Consider the following 21,142-nt stretch of genomic DNA (forward strand, 5'->3'; position numbering starts at 1 on the left):
CAAAACCAAACTTGATCTGTACTTATACCACTAAAGCTGGGCCTGAACCAAATTAAGTCACTCAGGAGAAAAGATACAGGTTTATAACACACTTTTCCTGATTTTCATACTATAAACAAATGATCTGGGGGGAAGGGATTACCATATTCTGAAATATGTGAGATCAAATTGCTCGTTCCATTCCCACAAACTGGGGATTCTAATTTTCCCATCCATCAAAACTAGACACCTAATCCTTAAGTAAACAGGCATATTCTAAACTTTAAAAAATCTAAATTTATGGCATTTGTTATAAATTAGAAAATTTAAGATTTTATTTATTTGAGAGAAAGCGCTCAAGTGCATGAGTGGGGGGGGGCGGGTAGCAGAGGGAGAGGGACAAGCAGATTCCCCGCTGAGTGGAGAGGCCCATGTGGGGCTGGATCCCAGGATCCTGAGATCATGACCTGAGCTGAAGGCAGATGCTTAACAGACTGAGCCACCCAGGTGCCCCAAATTGGAATTATTTTTGAAATAATGTTCTATATAACAGTAGCAGACAAAATTCAAGTTAGTTTATTAAAGCTATTTTAATGAACCTTAAGGTTAAGTGACTATCAATAATTATTTGTTGGCTAGATTTTTGTTTGTATATGTGTGTTTTTAAAACTTTTTAGGCTATGAGGCTCTTCCAGGTTAGAAACATTTTTTACTTTAAAACTAGTAATTAAATATTCTATATAGAGAAAATATCAGTTGACAGGGTGGCAGTGTAGATTAGTAAAAAGAACCTAAAGCTCACTCCACTCCTAGTTTCATCATTTGTAAAATGAGAATACTATCTGTTTTATTTATGCCATCTCTTAAGATAACAAAGTGAGAATAATGAAATTACTATGCCATATAAAATACTCAGAAACTAATGAAACTAGAAAAAGGGACTATGTTACCTGATGTCTAATTCTCTGAACTGTTATTTTTAAAAAGAGTGTGGGGAGTATTCAACAATGCATGGGATACTAACTCAATAACAACTTGCAGAGTTGCTGGTCTTCCCATCAAAGATCTTATAAATACTTAGGTGCTGACATATAAATAAATAAATAAACCTCAACAGTGGCTTCACTTTTAGCAAACATGAATTCTCTTACCCTTTTCCATTCCATTACTGAATCAGTAACACATTTTCTCTTAGCCCCCAGAACTAAGTACCCCTAAGATCCTCCTCCCACACAAACTGCTCCCCACAAGGTACCTTTAGATTCTTCTATCTGTTGGAAGCCCTTCCCTGATCCAATCACAGCTATCATTATCCTTCTTCTAAAGTCAGGGATCCCCCTATCCTCTCATAGGAGTGTTCCTCTCTTTGTTTTCATTGCTGCAAGGCATACCATCCATCACCATGGACCTGGAGCTTCTAAAGTTCCCACTCTCTGGTAGTTTCTAGTTAGGGGATCCAAGAGAAGTTGCTTTTGCTGATAATGTGCTACTACAGATGAAATGGTATTTCTGCATTCCAAATTTAGAAACCTGCATTTGTACTCTTCTTACTCTGTATTAGATTCAGTGATGGGAATTCACAGAACATGGTTATGCCTCAAAGAAATAAAAGAAAAAATAAGATGAATGTTCAAATATAATACAATGTAGAAATTAAAAAGTAATAGCTAATGTAGAAGTTCCAAAATATTACTGCTATCTTTCAACTATTAAGCTTTTGTAGCTAACACTGGAGATTCGAGCATTTTTTTTTTTAAAGATTTTATTTATTTATTTGAGAGAGAGAATGAGAGAGAGAGAGAGAGAGAGAGCATGAGAGGGGCGAGGGTCAGAGGGAGAAGCAGACTCCCTGCCGAGCAGGGAGCCTGATGTGGGACTCGATCCTGGGACTCCAGGATCATGACCTGAGCCGAAGGCAGTCGCTTAACCAACTGAGCCACCCAGGTGCCCAGATTCGAGCATTTTAACACAGTTTCTAGAAGAAAAATACATGTTTTTGTTAGGCTCCACAATTCTTTCCTTTGACTGTTCTAACAGACTCTTAGCCTTTGAGACAGATGTTTATATTTCCTCTTATCTTCCATAGCATCTAATTCCATTCTTCAGATTCAATTCTAATATAAAAAAATGACCACAAATTGGGACTTTTCTTAAACGCTCATTTAATGTTCCTTATACACTTAAGGAATTTTACATTAACAGTTTCATTTTAATAAATAACCTAAAATACAATGTACTAGTTAGACAAAACAAATTAGATGAACACTCAGCAACATGGCCTAATCTTAGAAATAAAGAGGGAGGTGGGTGAAGGGGACTACAAGAATTTGACTAAGATCTAATATATAATTTAAAATACATGAAATAATAAAACCTTTTATAAGACATAAAGGGATACATATCAAATATATTAAAAGGTCACTTATATGGGGACTAGTTATAAAGGAAAACAGAAAAACAGTCCTTTAATGAACCAATGATGATGGGTATGACACAAACTGAGGAATATCATTAACTCAATACTCCTGTACTTGAGGTTAAAAACTGATACTTCAAACATAACCATCCTCTTTCATAGTAAACAGAGTTGCTCAAAAATTTAAACAATTTTTTAAATTGTGGTAAAGTATATGTAACATAAAATTTATCATTTCAACCATTTGCTAGTGTACAGTGAACAGTAATTTTTATTAAAGTTGTCATTGTCCTCTTAATACCTCTGACTGTGTAGGAGGATGATACTATATAGATATGAATAATCTTGTTTGGATTATCTTCTACTCTAAAAAAGCTATGGGGACACCTGGGTGGCTCAGTCAGTTGGGCTTCTGCCTTTGGCTCGGGTCATGGTCCCAGGGTCCTGGGATCGAGTCCCACATCGGGCTCCCTGCTCAGCGGGAAGCCTGCTTCTCCCTCTGCCTGCTGCTCCCCCTGCTTGTGCTCTCTTTCTCTCTGACAAATAAATAAATAAAATCTTAAAGAAAAAAAAAAAAAGCTATGAAAGAATCGGCTTTTATAAAAATAAATATTTACCCAACACTTACAGGAGAGCCCTAAGGGTACCAGACAGTAGTATGATCCATCATCATTGTATCACAGATTGTATTAATGTTTAAGAATTCAAACTTCATTTGCCCAAAGAACAGGGACAAAATGTAACAGATCAAGTTCACTAAGATTAAATCTTCTGAAATTTCTGTTTTCACTTTAAGCACAATGGTCCAGGAAAAGAACGATCTGGATTTCTCCTGAAGTACTGCCTTTGAGTAGTGCCCTGGAGGATCAGATAGTGCTACACACAGGTTCCACGACTCCTCCCTTTACCCTCTAGAGACAGAAGAAAAATATAGGGGAAAAGCTTCACAAGAACTTGGAAGTAAAAACTATTGATGCTTTGCTCCCCCACTCTCTCCTCAGCAGCCAACAGGTCTCTTTATTTTAACCCTTTGTTTTCAGTTATCAGGATAAAAACTGACCTGATTAAACCTGTGGCAATTCCAAAAATAGGTGGGAAAGATGTGTCTGGGAGTGCATGTTCCCCTCAGCACAAAGGACAATAAATGAGAAAGAGTTACTGATCTGAATAATTCACTTGATAAACATTTTCCAGTTGACAGATTAAATTCATCTGCAGTGATCACTAGTACCTATACCAAAGGGTTCCTGTGAAAATTTAAACAATGTAACTTCTTAAGGCCAAGCAATTGATTTTAAGCACACCAATAGGTGATTTTACTATCTACTCATTTGAACATTTCATCCTTCAGAAGTCTAAAAAGTATAACAATCTAAATCAATGTTGATTTAAAATTCATTGTAAAGATGATCATTTAGATTTTTTAATACTAAATGTTACTAAATATTTTATTACCTACCTAGTAGAAAACATTCCACTTTTTAAACTAAATGTAGGAGTTCTATAATTTTCATTGGTGGAAACATAGGTAAGTAATCTCCCTTAACTTAAAGCCCCTAAAAGAGCTTCCACAACTCCTCTACCACCCCAAGTCATTCAGGTAATGTCCACTGAGGTAAAAGTTGAATGGGCCCCAAGGGAAGAAGAAAACTTTTTTCCTAAAATGGAAAAACCCAATCCTAAGGATGCTAAGAATAAGTTCCTTAATAATGCTAAGAATAAGGGTGCCATGAAAAGCAGTACTTGAGTTCCAAAGGTGACTACTTTTATCACACCCTTTTAATCTTAACTCCAAATAAGATGAGGTGCACCTTGTTTGCAAATTCTGAGGTAGTAAAGGAGGATCTAATAGTGATAATCTTGTAATAATCAAGAAAAGATATGAAATAAATATAGGGGAAAGGATTAAAAAAATCAAGAGCAATTAAGCCTATATTCAACTATATTTGTTTTATTACTATATTAACAATTTCTTACCTTGTGGAATTCTCTTCTGAGAAAAACAGATACAATTCTGTTCCTAAAAAAATTTCAGGTAGAAAAGTTGAAATGTTAGTTTCCAAACAGGAAGCCTCTTAAAAATAAAAAGTTAGCAAAATGCTGATAGAGTACATTCAGAATATCATGACATTTGGTATTACCAAAACTTAAGAGACAATAAGTCTCTAATAATAAAAGTATTTTAATATTTTTATTAAAATATTTATAAAAGTTATTATTTTTATTATTAAAAAAACACTATTCTACTATCAGATCATTTCTTCTAGGTACATCGTAATGTCTTGGCACATTCTCATATTCTAAAACATCAGTACTCAACTGGGTTTTAGTCTTACCAAGATTTAGTATCCTGAAGGGTAGTTTTTACGTATAATCTGTATGTCGTAAAATTCACCCCTTTAAAGTGTAAAATTTAGTGGTTTTTTACCATATTCACAAAGTTGTATAATCATCACCACCATATTATTCCAGAACATTTTAATTACCCCAATAAGAAACCCTGTACTGAAGAGTACATTTTTATTTGCAGGGAGAAACATCTGAAACAAATTTATTTTTAAAAGATATAAAAGAAGCATAATCTTCATGACACTATGATCAAAATGATGGGCTTTGTGTTTTTTTTTTTAATGTATAGAACAGAGGCTGGGAAGGAAAACAAATATCCAAACATATTAAAAGTAGCTGTGTTCGGATAGTGGTATTATGGTGACTCTTTTTCATATATTTCCTCTAAAGCTATGATTTTATAATATTACCTTTATGGCTCCTAAAAAGGTACATAAGATGAGGTGCACCTTGTTTGCAAATTCTGAGGTAGTAAAGGAGGAGTTAATATATTTGTGATAATCTTGTAATAATCAAGAAAAGATATGAAATAAATATAGGGAAAAGGATTAAAAAAATCAAGAGCAATTAAGCCTATATTCAACTATATTTGTTTTATTACAACACAGACATACATTTTCTAGAGCTACATGCTCTAATTTGTACTACAAACCAAAGTAAAAACAGAAATACAATCCAAAGTAAAAACAGAAATACAAGTTGACACTTAAAGTCCACTATACTTTTTATTCAATGCTTTTCAAAGTAGATGAAATAAGTATAAAGTTTAAAAAAATTTTGGCCACACTTACTAATCTGGTTGAAAAGCCACAGCTGCATCTTACTTTATGACAAATTGACTGTTTCATCACTTTTGCATCTGGGCATCTACTTCTTAATGGTCATTTCTGAAATAAAGATGTAGTCATTAAGAATATAACAAAAACATCAAATCTTTAAGACAATTTTCTAAATTTTCGTGTCTATAAAAGGAACTATCAAAAAATTTCTTGAGCAACCTTCTAATAAAAAACATTAACAGGGCTGAGGATGAGGTGTGAGAAATGGAATATATGCTATCATCCCACAGGACCAGAATTATACAGTTAGGTTACACACACTGAGTATAAAGATCTATAAATTCTTCAGTCCTCAATGCCTTCCACCCACCAGGGTCTTGCAATTCCTAAGAATGTCATTTACAGACTAGAAAAAGAAAAAAGGAAGATGTAGGAGGGGAGCCCTAAAACTCCACATTTGAAAACAATAAATTAGCTGATGATGCGTGTTTGTCTCTTTCCCCCTCACACCTATAGAAAGGAAGCTCCAGAGGAGATTTTTATTGGCTTTATTTACTGAAACCTTTTGAGCACTTAAGACAATGACTGCCACGCAGTAAGTGCTCAGTAAATATTTATTGAAAGAATAAACTGATGAGTGATGTAATTTTAATTGATGAGATATTTAACCTGGTATTATTTCAAAATGGCAAATTCTCAAAATGCCATTTTTCCACGCATACACCATTGATATCAATGCCAACTACATCATCATTATTGTTTTTTCCTCAGTAAACAAAGCCATAATTAAAAGACAAGACAAGGTACAAGCCTTCAAGGACCAGAACAAAGGCACATATCATTTTGTAATTTTGTTATTGCAATCTTTGGGGAAAACTTCTAAAAGGGGAATTGCTACATATATAATTTTGCTAAATATTGCTAAATGTTGCAAGTAGGCTTTTTTTTTTTAACATGTATGTTCTTTAGCTGATTGTTGTGGAGACTGCTAGGAATATGAGAAACTCTTTTACATGGAATAAAAAGTTGACAAGTCTCAAGAATAACCCTCAAGGAGACCAGTAGTTCCCTACTTCCCATGCTATACCTGAATTAGTATTACACACAATGCTATTCTTTTTGTAAAAAAAAAAGAAAAAAAGAAAAAAATGGGAAGACTACAAATATTAATACAGACTTGGGGTTTTTTTCTTTCAAAAGGAAAAAAGCACTGGAAGGATAAACCCAAATCATTTTTAAATTATTATCTACAGAAAAAAGAGAAAGCAGGCTGGAAGGGACAGGGATGGAAGTCAGACTTCTCAGACCTTGTTTTACAGTTTTTACATTGGAGACGTATTTTAAGATCAAATGAACATCAAATGATAATGACATTTTGAACATCAAAATGGTAATGACTACCATTGAAACATTAAATATATTTTTCTCTTTTAAAGATTTATTTATTTATTTGAGAAAGAGAGTGCACGCAAGCGGAGGAAGGGGCAGAGGGAGAGAATATCCAAGCAGACTTCCACTGAGCGCGGAGCCCAGCGTGGGCTCCATCCCATGACTCATGATATCAGGACCTGAGCGGAACACCAAGAGTCAGACGCTAGACTGACTGAGCCACCCAGGTGCCCCCGAAACATTAAATAAATTTTTTAAAAATCATGGTCATCTTTAGAGGCTGCTACAGCACTAACTTATTATTCTGAAAGTTGATAAAGGGAAAGAATCAAGCACTTATCCTGGCTTTCTTATATGAAAAATACCTTAGAGTAACGAAGCAGCCAATAAGTGAAAGCTCTTTTTTATAGGATTCCAAATTATAAATGTAGAAGGAATGATAAAATTAGAAAATCATTTTTTAATACCTAATGAAAAAACTGATCTAAAAAATGATCAATGGTTGCTAAAACCATTAGGTAAAAGACTAATGGGAAACTTTATAATGGATAAAATCAAGTAGACAAAATTTGAACCCAGCAATAACATCATTTAAAAATGGGTCAAACACTATGTGCAGAAATACTCATCACTACGCATTAAGTGTTCATCCTGGGAGCTCCAGTTTCAAAAGACATCCATAATGTTACCACTTTAACACTTCCCTTTTGACCACCATGATCCACGCCAACCTTAGTTCTATCTGCATTACTCTAATAGTTCCCTATCTGATCTCCCAGCCTCTCCCTTTGCTCACCTCAATAAGTCAGTCAGACTCGTCCTTTTCAAAAGAAAGTCAGATCATGTCATTCTTCTGCTCAAACCCTCTAATTGAGTCCATCTCACTACTCTAAAAGCCAAAATCACTAACAAAGGCCTTAAGGACCATGATCTGATATTTCCCTTCCACATCTCTCGGACATCATCTCCTACCACTTTCCCCCTTATTCACTCCATTCCAGCCACACTGGCCTCTTGCCTCTCCTTAAACACTTCAAGCACGTTCTCACTTCAGGGCCTCAGGACTTGTCTTTCCCTCTGCCTGGAACACCAGGTATCTGTCTGTCTTATTCCTCCTCCACTTCCTCTAGGACTTGGTTTTTACAAGTGATCTCATCAAGAGATAGGTCCTGGTACCCTAGGCAAAATATCTGCCTCAGATTTTCTTATCTGGCAGAGATTATGTAAGGAGAAATATTCTGGAGATGATAATCATCCAAAATATGAAAGTCACCAATTACCATATCTTTGTGTCTAAATATCTGGAGAACTATACTGTCCCTTTTAAAAGATTCTCATGGTCCCAACTTCAAAGAATTAATGAAGATACAGCACGATAAAGAAGCACAATAGTGTGGGGGTTTTTTTTGGTTGTTGTTTTATTTTTAAATCATCTGTATTATAACTCTAGGAAGGAATGGTATATGATGTGAATTAAATGCGTCCCATTAAAGGGGCACCTGGGTGACTCAGTCGGTTAAGCATCTGCCTTCAGCTCAGGTCATGATCCCAGGGTCCTGGGATCAAGCCCCGCGTTGGGCTCCCTGCTCAGTGGGGAGTCTGCTTCTCCCCCCTGCTCATGTTCTCGCTCTCTCAAATAAATAAATAAAATCTTTAAAAATAAATAAATAAATAAATGAGTCCTATTAAAAAACAACAACTAGCAAAATAAATGGCCCTTTCCTTGCACTCGTTTAGGGACTTCTCTTTGGGATTACATTATAAAGTTCCAAGTAATCTCAGGAAAAGTTTAAACTTTCAAATTTGTTACCTTTAGGCACCATGACCACCAGAAAGAATCAAAAGAACTCACTAACTCTAACATGACTAGACTAGCTATGACATGGTAGGGATGTTTGAACTTATTTTTCTTTAAATAAACAAACTCCCCTGGGCTAAAGCCTACTCTGCCTTTTAAACATCCTGTGGCTGGCAAGCTTCAAAATCTTAAGAGAGATAGCCAGGGGACAGAGAAAACAGCAAGTATGACTCAGTGATCACATTTAATAGTCTCTGAAGACCAAAACAAAGATACCAGTTCTGGCAAGAGATCTCTAGAACAGCCCCAAAACTGACTTATCCACATACCTTTCATCTGAACAATCTATTTTCACTTAGTTTAAGGTTCACAAAGCACTTGTTATGTGCCTATCAGACCTTAGGTACAAAAATAAACCAAGAGCACAAGAAAACAATCAGCAGTTTAATGTTAAAATCTGCTTTGTTTGGGGAGGGGGGTGAAGAGAAGTCTTGAGTATTTTTGTGCAGAAATAACCCCACTCATTTAGAAATCAGACTTCAGCAAGATCAACCATGTCAAAGAAGGCTTGTGATATTAAAGTAACCCTTCTTGAGCAACTCTTTTTTGAGACAGAGAGAGGGCATGTGCACATAGAAGGGGGGGGCAGGGACAGGGACAAGGAGAGAGAATCTCAAGCAGGCTCCACGCCCAGCGCAGAGCCCCAAGCAGGGCTTGATCTCATGTCCCTGAGATCATGACCTGAGCAGAAATCAAGAGTCAGTCGCTCAACCGACTGAGACACCCAGGTGCCCCCTTCTTGAGCAACTTCTGTGTGCCAATTATTTACATTAGCTCACTTAATTCTCAGAACTTCTCTATGGAAAAGGTATTAACAAAGCACACAGAGTGGTTAAATAACTTGTCCAAACCAGAAAGAAACAGCTCCAGGATGCAAAATCTGTTTTCTTTTCACTATTATAATCTGCAGTAAACTGGAATGAAATTATTAGTCACAAATACAACATATGCCCTATAGGAGTAACATGTAAATCCAGGTGGCTCATATAAGAAATGTTCCATTCTTCCAAAGCTGCTTTAGATAAGAGGACAAGGGGGTTGCTGCCTGGGTGGCTCAGTCGTTAAGCGTCTGCCTTCGCCTCAGGTCATGATCCCAGGGTCCTGGGATTGAGTCCCACATCAGACTCTGTGCTCAGCGGGAAGCCTGCTTCTCCCTCTCCCACTCCCCCTGCTTGTGTTCCCTCTCTCGCTGTCTCTCTGTCAAATAAATAAATAATAAATAAATAAATAAAAATTTTAAAAAAGGACAAAGGGGAAGTTTCACTGTTATATATTAATAAGAAACTTACGGCATTAAGAGATGAATCAGAAAAATATGCAACATTGAGGTCTAAGGGAGTCACACCATAGCTCACTAACTAGTATTCTTTCACAATGATTAACTTGTATCACCTCTAAGTCACTGACGGCTATTCCATACACTCAGAGAAGTCTGGGAAGAAACGTTAAGATTTAATGGACGGGGTACACAGGTGTTTATCAAAACAGTTTCTGTACTTTTCCAGATGTTCGAAATATTTCTTTCACTCTTGATATATAGATATGTAGATATATACAAATACATACATTAAAGTATCCCATTAATTTCTTAAAATTTACAACAAAATTAGTAGAGTTAAGATTCCTAATTTTCCTTTTCTAGAAAATTCTCCCACGTGGAACACCTTAGTTCCTGACTCCATGGGATGACACTTATTGGCCTCAGTTCTTCATACTCAACAGAACCTAATGAGTCATCAGTCAGAAAATATTTTGTAGAAATATTTTTTCAGAAATGTAAATTTGATTATTATTAGATGCACCCACTGCCTAAGACACAATAAAATAAATAAAAGTAACATGCATATTGTAAAATAAAAAGGTAATTACAATCAAGGACACATCACTGAGGAAAGGTAGTCTTGCTTCACTAATGTCCTTAGTTATGTGAAGAAAGTGAAAATTCCTTGGAACGAATTATCCCCATTGACTAAAAAACACGCCATTTAAACAATGGACTCCTTTACAGAGAAGAGACTCAAAAGACTGATGATTTAAAGTTTCCAAAGGCCTAAATACATATGCTGTTCTTCTAAATACTTGATTGTGTCCTGGGAATTGTCAGCATAAATTAACACTTAAAAAAAAATCTCTCAATTTTAATTCATTGCACTGATGGTTAGGAATGATGAAGGGGAGGACACACTCTCCCCCAGAACACCAATTATGAATAATACAACCTATTTAAAAACAAAAACAAAAAACAAAAAATAGGATTTTAGTGTTTCTTTCTCAATGACAAAATACTTTGTGTGCAGACCTATCATTAAGACTAAATAAACATAATAGGATAGCCTGCATGGTTTTGAAGTCAATGTTGGGGGCATCACCTACAGCATTTGCTATTTTGGTTTATATTTTAACAAAATGGAAGTGCACAGCATACAGAGTATTGTTTCTTAGAACTTTATCACACATACAATCTCTCCTACAGTTAATGTTTTTCTTTCTCTCTCTCCTTCCTTTCCTTCCCCTGGCACTCACACACACAGCATGAGTAACTATTATTTTTAAAAACTTTTGTTTTGAATACAAACATGCTAGGCACATGCTGGCCATGATATAAAATGTATTTCTTAGTAAGAAACAATAGGCCATCTTAACATGTGATTCTATGTAGAACATCAAGGTAAATATTTCCAGAGTTAATTTTCTTCCATATCTTCAACATTATACATAACAAGGAGATTTATACAAATCTAAGTATCAGAGTTTGTGGCTTTATTGTTTTTCATGAATTTTAATACTATATACAATAAAATAGTCACTATGGAGAGTGGCTTGATATTAAAGTAGGTTTACCTTTCTTTCAGGAAGCTGAGTTACTTAAATACCAAAAGACCTCAGTATTTGATACCCTCCTCTTGAAGATGCTGTCATCATAAGTATGTGTCCCAGGAACTGTCACCTAACTCCATGAATGTCCTCAAAAGTGGAAACAATTTTTATAATACTCACTTCAGCCCTTTTCTTTTCTAGGTGGTAACCCATAACTTCAAAAATAGCAATCAACCAAGAAGGAGTTATGATTTTTTTCTACATTCCTCCTTTATCTGTTAGGAGGAAAATACCATCTTCATTCTTTAGTGTTCTGGTGGGCTCTAAATATTTTTCAGCAATATATTAGAGACATTTTTTTTCTACAACCGAACTCTTCTAAGATAATTTCTCAAGAATGGGCACTGTACAAGGGACAAAAGAAAGAAGAAATGACCAATGTCTTCAACTAGTTTCCAGCGAATTAAAAAGCAGAATTCATGTCACATGAAAAGACCTTCAATAAATCCATGTCCTGAAACACTCAATACAAGCTATACCTGGTTTTCTTTGAACTACAGCTATACCGTTTCTCCTAAAAATCCACAGAACTTTTCGGTACAGCCATCAGATAATTCAAAGGAATTCAGTGGCCCTACATAACTTGTCCCTCCTTCATGATATTCTATTTTTAAATGGCATGTAGGGGGGAAAAATGCTAGGAAGGAGGGTGAGAAAGACAAGCCTTATGAATTGGCCATATTAGAAATAACAGAACAGATTTTGAGAGTAGCAGAGAAAAAAAGACTGTGAAATCATTTTATATTTCACAGGTGAAGAAACTGAAACAGCTTATGGGCAAAGAAAGAACTGAAGTTCACATTATAAATGGTATTTTCCCCCAGAGCTACCCATTCCAACAAATTTATAGTAAGTATTTTAGCTTAATGCATACATAACATAAACAGAATGGAGTGCCATGCTGAAGAGTTTAAAAGAATGCATGAATTCTGAGTACAATACATAGGTTAAGGGAAATTAGAAATGGCCTATGTGTCCTTTAGGAATGACAGAATTCCAATAAGTAACCTGTTTCCTTACTGGAGCTCTTTAGGACAGTCTGGGTTGGATGGATCACTGTTCTGGCCCAGCAGGACATCTCTTAAAAGATGACTAATTAAATTCACCATTAGCTAATGTCCATAAAGAGAAGAAACTTGTCTATATGCCAATATCATATTTACAACCTGGTAGCTTAATAAAAGGACTATGCCCATGTGAGGATTGCTGGCCTGCTAAAATGTTAATAAAAGAGGCATAAATCTCAAAGTAAAGTAGTAGAATAGCCGAGTAAATAATATGAATTTCATTTATACAAAATTCCTTTGTATATAGCCAGCATTGGACAAAACAAGAAATTCATAGAAAAATAAGAGTTCTCAAATTAAAATGTACATCCTAAGAAAGATCAGACGAAGGTAAGGACAAAAAACATAGTATATTCAATATTAAAAATGTAATATGTAAAGAAAACAAAAATAACTTTTAATTTCACGGACATTTACCTTACATCAAGTATTTCTCTAGCACCGAACTCACATTTAGACTGCCTACAAGAGTATGTGTGTGGAAGGGCACTTGACCTACTCACTTTCACAAAAATTACAGCTGCCCATTTAGTCCCAAAGGCACAAGTGAATAAAATAACAGTATTATAAAGCTCTATTTTGGTAGCATAGAAAAATCTGCAGGACAGACAGACTTGTGCTAAAGCAATAATTAACAAGAGTTGTGGTTTATGAAGAAATACTCTAACTTGGCCGACATCACAGTAACTATGGGAGTTTCTCTTTATGATTCCTCCCCACAAAACCAAGTTGGATACATCCCAAGTTAAATAACAGCTCCTGTTTATTACTCCTAGATATCACATATTTTTTTACTTTAAAATAGAAGTACATAAGTCAATTTAAAATGCAAACTGTTACAGAGGCTTAAAACTTACTGTTTACTCTAGAGAAAGCATTGATTCCAACTTAAAAAAAAAAAAAAAGGCCTCAATGACTTTCCCAAAGTAGAGGAGGGGGAGTTCCACTGTATTTCAAGCTGCCATTACAAATAACAAAGGACACAAAGAAGGATGCCGCTTGTAGGATAACATGTGTGTCGCGTGCCCCCCCCCATTCCTTCCATATGTATTTGTCTGTGTCTCCCTGGGGTGTGTGTGTATGTGTGTGTGTGATGTTTCTCCCTTCCTGCCTCAGTCTTGGTCATGTCTATGTCCCCTCTCCTTCTTGTCCATCTGTCTCCCCTTACACTCAGTAACTGGCTTCCAAGCCCTGATATTCCGAAAGAAAGCACTGTGTCAGGCTGTAGCCTGTGGCAAAGTCACAAAATGTGAAATTACAATTCACAAAATGAGAAAAAGAATCAGAAATTATTTAGTCAGTTGAAAATAGAGAAAATTAAAGCCACAAATTTTCAACTTCCTTTAAAATGCCTAAATACATATATATGCCATACATAAGATTTTAATAAATTGAGTGGTCAAGCGAACAGATTTATTTATAATATTTTGAGATAAATGTATCGGGGGGGATTTTTTAAAGAATCAGTTTAATACAGAGGTTATAAGCACAGGCTTTGGAATCATAGCTCTGAGTTTGTGTCTCAGCTCTAGACTGTATGAACTCTCTTGGCCAATTATTTCATGTCTAATGCTGTGAGGATGGTCTGCGATAGGGCTTGTAAGACACTGTTAGCATGGTGACTATCACATAGTGAGGACTCAACACATATTACATATAAAACATCAGATGCAGTCAATGTTTATCTTTTTTTTTTTTTTTTTTGGTCTGCTTAGTATCTGAACGTTCCCTTAAGTTTGGGAATTTCCCCACCTTATGATTTCAGAAGGTCAAATAGTTTTCCCACATCTTAAATTTGAGAATCCAACCCCCCCAATTTTATGGTTTCAAAAGATTAAAGACTTTCTCACGTGTCCTATACATGTAGGACATGGGCTCTGCCAAATACACATGCCTAGCCTAGACTACGAATGGGCAACTAGTGAGCAGGCAAAATAGAGACCAAAAGGAACTCTTTCCCACATTAACGGTGGAGTAATTGCAGCAAGGTCAAGTTCAGGGCAGAGGTGGCAGCATTTAGAGTCATCCAGAGCTAGCCGTGTCACTGGGGCAGGCTGTGGCGTCTGTCAGTCTGTCTCTAGATGCTACCAGCATCCTCATGGGAATCATTGTGCAATGTGATTTTGGGCATTGTTTCTGGCTGCTTAGCCCTGAATACTGGTTCTCTAACCCTGGAGCAACAATTTGATGAGCCCCTGAGCTCTACTCAGTATCCCTTTAAAATACGTGATATGCTTGAATTGGTTTTTACTGCCACCAGGAATTCTTACTGACAAATCAGGTAAGGGTAACAACCATTTTCACTTGCCCCACCCCCACATGGGAAAAGAGACTCTACTTTAAATCTCTCCAGAGACACAAAAGTATTGTTCACTTTCAACCAACTGCTTTATCCTGTAAGGTCTTAGAAATCTTATTCTTATACATTTTAGATAATCATTTTCCTAAGAAAAATGATTGAATGAGAAATAACATCAATTTTAGATTTATTTCAAAGGAATACAGTCAATAATAAGCAATGACACACGAAAATAACTAAATGGAAGGAGTGACCATCATTGAGGTAACAGAAATTACCTTAACACGCCTAAAACCACCTTGTATCTATTCGCAACAGCTTTCTTCCCGGCAGGAGCTATTTACTTGAGGTTCTACAACCAAGGGGCTCCTCTGCCTCTTAAGGGTCATTTTAAGGTCAAAATTTTTAAAAATTATTATCAAAAAGCCTTAAATAGTCCTCTTGTTTTAACAAACAACTCGGTAAAATATATGTATTTAACAAAACTATTCAATTCTCTGTTAAAACGGTGCAGAGCAAATAAGTACCTGATTGCCACAGGTTGATTTTTTCAATATATAAAACACACTCCTCTTCCTCTGCCAGATTTCTCTGCAGGGCTATTTTACAGTTCAGTAATGCTTTTTCCACTGTTTAGAATGTTGCAGCTCAAATATGTTGGGTTTTTTTTAAATATTTTATTTATTTATTTATTTGACAGAGAGAGAGCGAGAGCAGGAACACAAGCAGGGGGAGTGGGAGAGGGAGAAGCAGGCTTCCTGCCGAGCAGGGAGCCCAATGTGGGACTCGATCCCAGGACCCTGAGATCATGACCTGAGCCGAAGGCAGACGCTTAACGACTGAGCCACCCAGGCACCCACAGCTCAAATATGTTAATTTTATTACTTGTCAATATGAATGTAATACAAGGTTTGTGGGGAGGGTGAAACTGGGGGACTAAATGTGTTTTGTTTTGTTTTGGCTCTCAGGAGCCAGTTACCATACAGAGTTAAAACTATGCTTTAATGACTAGAAGAACAATCTGAACAAAATCAAATACAGCCTTAAAAAAAACCTGATACTCTTTTCAGATTAAAATTTAGAAAAATAATCAAGCATTTGACATCTAATATATATACCTAATGTATTAAAAATTCGGTAGAATTAAAAAACTGAATTTTGGCAGAGATTTGTGGGGGAAGACAAAAGGCCACAGATTTTTAGGGTTCATGACAATCATGCATTAGATGTCCTAAATTATGTTATAGGACAGAAGTAGCTGAGGCCATAAGCGTTAAACACATCTTACCCAAGGAACCTATCTTATGATTTCTAGCTCAGTAATATCATTAAAACATCTTCAGCCTGTCCTTTAAATTGAGTCAAAATAAAGTTAATTTAACATCATATGGTTTTAATTCCTGGATTCTAAAATAACAAAAAAATATTAAAACCAAGGCAAGGGATTTCAAAATCCAACTGTTAATATTCTTTTTAATATAAATAAAGGTCTGATTTATGATACTTTACACATACCCTGGACTTATCAATGTAGAAAAAGTCATCGAGAAAAATAAAGACTTTTAGAGTGTCCATGACTTCATTTCTATATAACTTCCAAGATGTGTTATAAAGCGAAATCATGGGGTGCCTGGGTGGCTCAGTCATTAAGCGTCTGCCTTCAGCTCAGGTCGTGGTCCCAGGGTCCTGGGATGGAGTCCAGCCTCGGGCTCCCTGCTCTGCGGGAAGCCTGCTTCTCCCTCTCCCACTCCCCCTGCTTCTGTTCCCTCTCTCACTGTGTCTCTCTCTGTCAAATAAATAAATAAAATATTTTAAAAAATAAAGTGAAATCATTTTTGCCTATGTGCTAAGGGATATTTCACTAATCACCAGTTTTAAGTTATTGGTTGTAGTTTACTGCATGAATTATACCTAAACAACATAAATCAAACTTATGGTATTTAACAATGACGACAACAAAACTTTTCTGGTTATAATCACCTGCCCTAAAAGAAGACTATAATCCCTTACAGAAAAGTTCCTTTGCATTCGGTTAAAGCTAAACGTAGCTTTCTACTTAGGGAGTAAAAAGAAAAAGTTCACACAGAACCTAACTCTTCTTTAAATGAGACATGTTAAAAAAAAATAAAATAAATGAGGCGTGTTCAAGTCAGGCTTACAAGCTAACTATATTTGTGTTTCATGAGAGGCCTAGAAGACACAAGACTAAAGAGGACTTAAGGTTATTTCTGGACTACTACTCTATAATGAGGAGTAACTGATGCTGTCAAACAACAGTAACAATCAAAACGCTTTAAAAAGGAGGCAGATGAGAGCTAACAAAGTCCTATCAAAATAAGGTACAAGAACAAAAAATACCTGAAAACCCAAAGAGAAATGGGAGTAACTATGTGTATAAAGAGACAAAGTTTAAAGCAAGGATCGCAAACCCAAGGTGACATACAGTACTGCTACTTCCCCTCCTTCAAAAAACTGGCTGAAACAGGTAACAGGGACAGCTCTATGGAGCTTGGCAGAAGCCTTGGAAACCTCTAGATGGTTATTACAAAGCAATGGGAGTTGTCAGACCAAACCAAACACTGCCATTCCTGGTTTAGATTGAGTGGAGGAAGATTTTTTTTTTTTTTAAAGATTTTTTATTTATTTGAGAGAGAAAGAATGAGAGACAAAGAGCATGAGAGGGAGGAGGGTCAGAGGGAGAAGCAGACTCCCCGCCAAGCAGGGAGCCCGATGCGAGACTCGATCCCGGGACTCCAGGATCATGACCTGAGCCGAAGGCAGTCGCTTAACCAACTGAGCCACCCAGGCGCCCCAGTGGAGGAAGATTTTAAAAGAAAACCATTAAGGAGGATGAATGAGGGTAAGGAAAAACAGTAACATGAAGAGCCCCAAATATCTACTGAGGTTTTGTTTTTTCTTTTTTAGGTTACATACAGTGTTTCATTTAATCCTCACAACAAACTTTAACACAGATCATGGAATTCAACAACTGACCTAACCCTCTATTCATCCTCACACATAATTTGACCAGAACAGAATTTTTTAATACAATTTTAATTATTTAATAATGTTTTTAATTGAAAGCCTGGAAAATATAATGGATGTACCAAAATTCTTATCTTTTTTCTGCTTTTATAATTAATATTTTAATGAACACCTTGTACATAAATTTCTGTGCACATTTTTATTCCATTTATAAAGTATTATAAATGGAATTCTGGGTCAAAGAGTGTGAGTACATTCTGCCAGAACATCTGATTTTAATATTACTGAAATGATGAAGGGATGATGGCTCCTTGAGGAAAACAATTACGCCTCCTTCTCGCTTTGCATCTACAACACTCAGATGCATAAGCAAGTTTTCTATAACTGTTGACCGAATGAAGGCGGGTTCTTCCCTCAGCACACAGTCTCAGAAGGGAGATGTTAGAAGACAGCAAGCATGCCAAATATCAAAATCATCAATGAGCTGCCTAAAACTCTTCTTAGGAAGAAAAGAGTGTGAATACTGACACTGCTATCTAGTATATTTCTGTTGAAAAGAATCTGGCGGCTCAGTCGTTAAGCGTCTGCCTTCGGCTCAGGTCATGATCCCAGAGTCCTTGGATCGAGCCCTGCGTCAGGCTCCCTGCTCGGCGGGAAGCCTGCTTCTCCCTCTCCCACTCCCCCCGCTTGTGTTCCCTCTCTCTCTGCAAAATAAATAAATAAAATCTTAAAAAAAAAAAAAAAGAATTTGGGGATCTTAGATTGTATTTAAAAAATACAGAACTTTAACCAGTACACAACACATGGAGGACACTATTTCTCCCAGTTAAAATTATCTAGATGCCATAATCTGTTATTGTCCATGGAGACCATTTCAGAACATGTTCATATTCAAAATGCAAAGAACTAAATATTTTAATAGTAGCTAGATTTGTCATTTTACTTTGATTTTCTATCAAAAATCATCATCTATTATCATCAGATTCTAATGATATTATAGGAGGCAATCTCCCCATAAAGATTAAAAAGAGCTTCACTATAAAACAATGTGCCAGGCATTGATCTAGCACTGCAGAAGTTACTAATTTAATCCTCACAACATTACATGGTAGATATTATCTCTATTTCACAGGTTAAAAAAACCTAAAGCACAGAGAGGTTAAGAAACTTGCTTATTTATCTGAACCCAGGCATTCTCACACCTCTATTCTCTACACAGAACTGACCTCTAGTAACAAGCAAAAAGCACTTAACAGTTTCTGGCACAGCGTTCAGTGGACACTGGTGATAAAGGGCATGATGACAATATACTTGCCAGAAAACAGGAAATTCAATCAATCCAGGTGGATTATTTTTTCATTTAGTAAATAATTATTCATTACTCATTATGGACCAAAAGCTGTATTAGAATGTGGGGGTACTCTCCACACCTTGTGAAACACTAGGTCCAAGAAAGAGACAGATCATACAATGTAGTTATCTAGTGTAGACAGATCTAATGTAGTTAGAATAAAATAAAACTGACAGGTGTCATGGCCCAAAAGGAGAAATTAATTCTGCCAAGGGCACTCAGAGAAGTGGCACAGGGGAGGAAATACCTCAACTACACTCTGAATAACAGACTTGTACAGAAATTTCTAGGTAACAGTCTATCTCCCAAAATCACTCCCCACAGGAGGGCCAGGCTCTCACTGCTGCAGCAGCAGAGAATATGTCTTAGCACAGTGGCACCATCTTGGGTGAGAAGAGGAGGTTGTAAATAGGTCTGAGGAATCAAAACCAGCCAACACAACAGGAACCAGGGATAAAGAATGAGCACATCTATGAATCCTAATTTGATAGCCAACATAACTATAAAACTGCCTTTATTTGTCTGGCACACCTGTATCTAAATCCCTAATTTAAAAAAACTGGGGTGCCTAGGTGGCTCAGGTGGTTAAGCATCTGACTCTTGATCTCAGCTCAGGTCTTGAACTCAGGGTCATGCGTTTAAGCCCCATGTTGGGCTTTAGAAAAAAAATAACTAACTAACTAACTAACTAACTAACTAACTAACTGGGCGCCTGGCTGGCTCAGTAGGTTAAGCATCTGCCTTCGGCTCAGGTCATGATCTCAGGGTCCTGGGATCAAGCCCCACATCAGACTCCCTAGCTCAGCAGGGAGTCTGCTTCTCCCTCTCCCCTGCCCCTGCTCATGCTCTCTCTCACTCTCTCTCTCAAATAAATATTTTTTTAAAAAACTGAATTTTAAAAATGATAAATGAGGGCGCCTGGGTGGCTCAGTTGGTTAAGCGACTGCCTTCGGCTCAGGTCATGATCCTGGAGTCCCGGGATTGAGTCCCGCATCGGGCTCCCTGCTCGGCAGGGAGTCTGCTTCTCCCTCTGACCCTTCTCCCTCTCATGCTCTCTGTCTCTCATTCTCTCTCTCTCAAATAAATAAATAAAATCTTTAAAAAAAAATGATAAATGAATAATATAGGGGGGAGAGCAGACCTTCAGTTAAGCAAGACTGACTTTGACTCCTTCCTGAAACCTCACCTTAAAAGGTTAGAATTTTTAGAAGTATAAAACTCAGAAGAATAAAGAAAATGAAGAAAGATACATCAGCAAATGAAAGAAGTTAACAATATTCTGGAAGCTAGAAAGGGAGAAAAGTGGTAACTAGATTAACAAGAGCAAGAAAGCTGAAACCTAAACCCAAGAAGAAGCCATCGAGAAGCAAGCTGGTGAAGACACAAGGAGTTAGAGTTTGGTAGGTACAGTTTCAGTTTGGGCTGATGTAAAAATTCTGAAGATTGATGGACAGTGGTGATTGTTACACAACAATGTGAATGTACTTAATACCACTGAACTGTACACTTTAAAATGGTTACAATGAAGAATTTTAGGTTATGTATATTTTATCATATTACCACAGTAAAAAAGAGAAGTAAGTGATTCATGCTGGAGAAATTCAGATATTGGAAGCATGATGAAGACAAAAACGCAGCAGGGGGCTAGAAACGAGATGACAGATTGAAACTTCATTTAAGTGGCCTCCTCCCAAAAACCAATCTTCTCCTCATCCCTGATGAAAGAAAGTCTAGAGATGCATCTCTGGGGAGGATGGAGCAGAGACCCTGATCTCAGGAACACAAGCCACAAC

The 21,142-nt window shown here is 36.6% G+C and overlaps 1 protein-coding gene across 5 annotated transcripts in view; it reads right to left on the reverse strand.

Moving 5' to 3' along the window:
- Positions 1-21,142, reverse strand: part of FRS2 (fibroblast growth factor receptor substrate 2) — a 126,833-nt gene that overhangs the window by 54,349 nt on the left and 51,342 nt on the right. For all 5 annotated transcript variants that reach the window (XM_054506925.2, XM_064590899.1, XM_054506927.2 and 2 more), the window contains 2 exons: positions 5,536-5,631; positions 4,373-4,415 (listed from right to left, as the gene is read on the reverse strand). In XM_054506925.2, coding sequence (XP_054362900.1) covers positions 4,373-4,415; positions 5,536-5,592 — 100 coding nt within the window. In that variant the 5' untranslated portion in view covers positions 5,593-5,631. Of the gene's footprint in view, positions 1-4,372; positions 4,416-5,535; positions 5,632-21,142 lie in introns of those variants that run through there.

This window comes from Mirounga angustirostris, unplaced genomic scaffold (assembly GCF_029215605.1).
Source record: "Mirounga angustirostris isolate CCGP_5_RB_7025 unplaced genomic scaffold, mMirAng1.0.hap1 SCAF_5, whole genome shotgun sequence".
NCBI classification, from domain to species: domain Eukaryota; kingdom Metazoa; phylum Chordata; class Mammalia; order Carnivora; family Phocidae; genus Mirounga; species Mirounga angustirostris.